We start from the raw sequence: 5,935 nt of genomic DNA on the forward strand, positions 1-5,935 counted from the left end.
GATTATTCATTAAATTGTCGAACTTATAAATCCCTATTTTGAGTTAGTCATTTTCGATCTAATAGAACCCTATTCACCTTCGACCGTTTTGTTATTGTTCTCTTCTTTATCAGTTAATTTTGCTTTCATAATTCCTTCGCACCAAAATAGAAACAACTTGTTGAGGTTGGCACTTTCACAGTTTATTAAAAAATAAAATAAATTATTTGAATAATTTTTTTTTCGTTTAGAAATGCGTAAAATTCTGGTTACTGGCGGCACGGGTTTGGTGGGCAAAGCATTACAGGATGTTGTTGACCAAGAGAAATGTGACGAAGAAGAATGGTATTTTGCCGGCTCCAAGGATTGTGACTTAACCGATGAAAGTGCCACCAAGGCGTTATTCGAGAGGGTAAAGCCAAATTGTGTTATTCATTTGGCTGCGATGGTTGGTGGCCTGTTCCACAATATGAACAATAATTTGGATTTTTTGGTAAGTGTTGGAGTGTTTTGTTGTTTTTCCAAATGTATGCTGTGGGGAAAGTGGGTGGGTGTGTTGTGTTGGATAATAACAAGGAATTCAATAATAGAAATAATGGAAACCAATGTTAATATGGAGATGTCTTCAAATATGCAGCAATGGAGAGTGAAAGTAGACATTTTCCAATATTAAGTTATATATTATATATATTATTTAAAGTAGGAGGGTATATTAAAAACAATGAACACCTATCGATCTCTTGTACACTTGGTCGGTGGATATGCGGCTACCATTAAATGTGTTGGTTGATTGGTCCATAATTTGGTTCCGGCTCTATAGAAGCGGAAATCCAAATCTTCACCAAATAAATAGACGTCCACCGACCGTGAAGATCAGAAAGGATCTTCATGACCTAGTGAGAATGAAATCCAAAGTCCAAAACAGAGCCTCTCAATAAAAAACGCATCAAGTACGGAAGAATTTAATACATACTGATGTAGATAAAGCAATTCAAGAATAATGATTGAACACAATCCTCCACCGACAACAACCTGCCCCATATAGCATTGAATCTCCATACATAAAATCGGACCAGTATGTGATAATACGCTACACTTCTTCTATTGTCCAGCCGCGTCCACTCACTTAACGCCATCTTCATTATAAATCATATATTGATACATTTATTATAATAAAAGCTCATATGAATTTCCTCCTATTTTTACAGCGTATTAATATTCAAATAAATGACAACGTTTTACAAACCGCCCACGCACATGGATGTGAAAAAGTTGTTTCCTGTCTCAGCACCTGTATTTTCCCTGACAAAACAGAATATCCCATTGATGAGACTATGGTACATAATGGACCACCACATTCCTCCAACTACGGTTACTCGTATGCCAAGCGTTTAATTGACATACAAAATCATGCCTATTACGATAAATATGGTTGTATGTTTACTTCAGTCATTCCGTGTAATATTTTTGGACCAAACGATAATTACAAACCGAATGTTAGTCATGTTATACCCGGTATAATATATCGTATGCACAAATTAATGCAAGAAAATCCAGAAATCGCCGAAGAAGAGAAAACATTCACGGTGTTTGGTTCCGGTAAACCATTAAGACAATTTATTTACAGTATTGATTTGGCTAAGTTAATGATATGGGTGTTGAGAAATTATGAAAGTGTTGAACCCATTATTTTAAGTGTAGACGAGGAGCAGGAAGTTACTATTTACGATGTTGCTAAAGCCATAGCAAAGGCATTTAACTTTAAGGGAAAACTTGAATGTGATACAACGAAAGCCGATGGACAATACAAGAAGACAGCTTCCAATAAAAAATTGCGCTCATTTTTACCAGACTTTAAATTTACCGATTTTGAAGAGGCCATAAAAACGTCTGTCGATTGGTATATTCAACATTATGAAGAAGCAAGAAAATAAAGATATGTTCCAAATTAGCACAACTAATATGTTATGAAATTATTTTTTAATACTACTATGCTTTAATGTAATTCTGCATTTAAAATTTCGTTTATAATAAACATAAATTATAATACCCTGTATTCGTGTTCATGTTTTTAAATTGTTCTATGTTTTTTGTTAAACAAATATCTAAGTTCTATACTTAAAAGGAAAGAAATACAGATTAATTAAAATGTTCTTGTTTTTTTATTTTATTATTAATAAATGGAACTAATTATCTAGCATCACATTGTACAATAATGTATATTCTTCATCGGAATAAAACTCCATGTCGATTTAGCAAGTGTGGATCTATCCTCACTCTTCTGTGTCCAAATTCAGAAAGGTTGCAACCTGTATGGACTGTTTCCATAGAGAATTCGGAGACAAGTGACTTAGCTTTAAATTTGAATAAATGCGGCGTGTCGTGTGGCCTTAGTCCACTTGCTGTGCATGTGTTAGATATTGTGCCCACCTACTAATGTCCCCACTACAAATGCCTGTGTAGTAGTAGATTATCTTCTGATGTTAGGGATGGTCTCCTAGTATGTCACCGATCCGAGGAGATAACACCAAAATTTACGAGATATGATGTTACAGTTGTAATTTGAAACGTTAAATGCTTTCATCTCAATTGTGGACACTGGCACACGGTGTCACTTGGTGTAGCTATTTTCATCACCCGTTGAAATAGAGAGCTGATATGTGACGCGAGTTCACCCTTAAGAACAATAAAAAAGGGTTGAGGCGTCGGGTTAGTTGCCCACACTCGGAAAACCCTCCCTACTATGAAAAAGCAAAAAAGAAAACCAAATCCCCCTAATGTTGACGACCCCCGCAATAGTATAAAGAACCACGATCTGCGAATCTGCACTTGAAATGTGCGCAGGTTGTACAGAAAAGGGGCAGTGTTCGCTTTGGCGAATATACTCAAAAAGTACAAAGCCGATATTATTGACTTACGGGAAATGCGATGGAAAGGGGCAGGCGTAAGTAAATCAGACGATTTCGCACTGTATTATAGCTGCCATGAAACGAGACATGAATTTGGATGCGGATTTATGGTTAAGAGGAGAATAAAAGACCTCGTCTCCAGATTCACTCCAGTAGATGAGCGAATTACAATAATCCGTATAAAAGCGAAGTTATTCTACATCAGTCTTATTTGCGCCCAAGATCCGACCGAAGACAAAGATGAGCAGACCAAAGACATACATATTCTACGAGCGCTTAGAAACAGCATATGACCGCTGCCCTGACCATGACAGTAAAATTCTGCAAAAATCGGAAGGGAAAATGGCCCCACCATCGGAAAATTCAGCCTCCACAAAGAAACATCCGACCACGGTATCAGGTTGATTGACTTCGCGGCAGCAAAAAACACAGTAGTTAGCAGTAGCAAATTCAAGCTGCAGAAATAGGGGAACACTGCAGACAGTAACAACACTTCTTGCTATTGAGAATTATCGGGAGAAAAGGAGAGATGAGAAACGTATTTTCTGAAAAAAAGAAGAAAAAACAAGAACAATTTGAGCAAATCGAGATGTACAGGAGTCAGAATGAAGCCGGAAATTTAGCCAACGAGTAAAACACCAAACCGAAGGCTTTGGTGCAGGCACATCTTCCTGTAGAAATGAAGAAGGGAACTTGGTGACAAATACAGACAGCGTGTTGAGGATCTGGAAGGAGCATTTTGAAAAACTTCTGGTATCAATAGAATAGAATAGCAATCAATCGGCTGAAGAACAATAAAGAAGCAGGAGCCGATGGGCAGCTGAACTATTCAAGACTGGTGGTCAGATGCTGCTTAGGAGCATGCACCAGCTGATTAGTAAAATTTGGCTAGAGGAATGCATGCCCACTGATTGGAACCTCAGCATTCTGTGCTCCGTGCACAAAAAAGAAGACAAGACGATATGTGCCAACTATAGAGGAATTAGTCTTCTTCCCATCGCATATAAAGTGCTATCCAGTGTACTGTGTTAACGACTGAAGCCAATGGCCAATGACAATATTGGACCATACCAATGCGGCTACAGACCTGGCAACATTCGACAGCCCTATACGTTCAGAGGTGTTTAAAGCCATGTTTGCGTTCGGCACTCCTGCAAAAGTCAATACCGAACGAGGATTCAGACAAGGTGATAGTGTGATTTTTTTTGACATCCCGCTGGAAAAAGTCATACGATACGCAAAGGTGAACAGGGATGGTACTCTGTACACCAAACAACACATGTTACTCGCCTACGCCGACGACATCGAGCGATGTAGTCTGCCAAAGTGGGAGTAAATGGCGAGAAGTCCAAGCTGATGGTATAAACGCTCAAGACGTCCAGTAGACTCGGACCAACTGTGGAACTTCGAGGTAGTTAAAGATTTTATATACCTTCGTACCGCCACAAATAAAACCAATAACATAGGTTTTGAAATTCGGAGAAGGATAGTTTTGGCTAACAGATGCTACTATGGTCTAAGTAAGCAGTTTAGAAACAAGGGCACCTCCCACCAGACCAAACTCACACTATACAATATACTACCAGCGCTGTTATAAGGATCTGAAACATGGGTACTTGCGTAAGCAGATGAGACAGCTCTTGGGGTGTTTGAAAGAATAATTATCCAAAAGATCTACGGGCCGATCTGCGTCGACGGTGAATTTCGGCGTCGAATAAACCACAAGTTTTACAATCTATACACAGACATAGACAGTCGTATTGAGGTGCAGCGAGAATGACCCAGCTCAAATTGCAATAAATGCGAGCCTACTGATGGCTCGCTCAAAGGCCACGAATTAGTTGGAAAGAACGAGTAGAAGACAACATCTCGGAACATGGTCTTTCAAATTGGAGGAGATGCGCACAAGACAGATGCGCTTGGAAATCTATTTTTAAGCTCGGCTTATGGAACAACCGTTCTGCAACAAGCCAGTTAAGAAAGTATTTCAGTACGCTGTGCAAAATTCTGTCTCAATCGGTCAAATATTGGGAGTTTGGTGCACCATTTATATTAAATCAGACGAAACTATATATGGGAGCTATATCTAAATCTGAACCGATTTTCTCCCATAGGATCCGTCCTTGGGCCAAATAAGTGACTAGTGCCAAATTTCATCCAAATCGGATCATATATGCGACCTGTACTTTGTTCATGGACAATGGAATACATGGACAAACGGGCGGACGGACAGGCATAAATCAACTCAGAATGTGATTATATGCATATTCTCAAAAAGAACTATGTGTCTACCTCGTTTCCTTTTGTCTGTTACAAACATATCGATGGCTAAACGTGTAAAGAAATAAGTCCCAGTTTCACATCTTTCCAGGAGAAACAAAAAACAACCAGCAATTATAAATATAGGTTTATTTATTTATTATTTTTTTTTTTTTTGGTAGCCCCCATATAAGGGTACCCTTCAAATTTTCGGTATTTTGGGGCTCTTGAGCGCGTTTTTCAATCGAATTCGCTGTAATTTGCTATTTTATAGTCGTATATGGCAAAAAAAAAAAAATGGTTTGCATAAATCGGTTTGTAGAATTGCTGGTCCACTTTTTGGTATCCAAAGTTCGGTTTGGCCGAACTTAACGCTTTTTTCACTTGTTTAATTTAAAATAGTTAACTAATTTGTTCCCCATTTTGGGGATGTAGCCATATTCCACCATAATATGGGATAGAATATCTCCCATACTCAAGATTGTCAGTTTATACCATACAAAGTATTGAATTCTAAGACGATTTTTTAGCATCCAGGGACGTACGCAAACAAAAATGTTTTTTTCTGCAATGAAAATTTTCGTATTGATCAAGCAGCCTACATCGCACCCTTATCCTACAACTTTGCCCTCTACATTGCAGTATTGAGTGGAGGCCCGTCGCTTTTATCACTTGTTATATTCGTATTTTTTTCAATAAAAAATTTTTAACTCATTTAAATAACGTATTTTGAATCGACACAAGTGAACTACTTTTATTTAATGTAATTTGCCGCATCCCAACATGGT

The 5,935-nt window shown here is 38.1% G+C and overlaps 1 protein-coding gene across 1 annotated transcript; it reads left to right on the forward strand.

Moving 5' to 3' along the window:
* Positions 1-230: 230 nt before the first annotated feature.
* On the forward strand, positions 231-1,913 carry LOC133334106 (probable GDP-L-fucose synthase). The gene is made up of 2 exons (XM_061542403.1): positions 231-472; positions 1,188-1,913. Exons 1-2 carry the CDS (start codon positions 233-235, stop codon positions 1,911-1,913), a joined length of 966 nt encoding a protein of 321 aa, XP_061398387.1. The 5' UTR covers positions 231-232.
* The last annotated feature ends 4,022 nt before the right edge of the window (positions 1,914-5,935 follow it).

The sequence above is a fragment of the Musca vetustissima genome, unplaced genomic scaffold (genome assembly GCF_032173495.1).
Source record: "Musca vetustissima isolate MV318-11 ecotype Yass unplaced genomic scaffold, APGP_CSIRO_Mvet_v1 utg98796, whole genome shotgun sequence".
NCBI classification, from domain to species: domain Eukaryota; kingdom Metazoa; phylum Arthropoda; class Insecta; order Diptera; family Muscidae; genus Musca; species Musca vetustissima.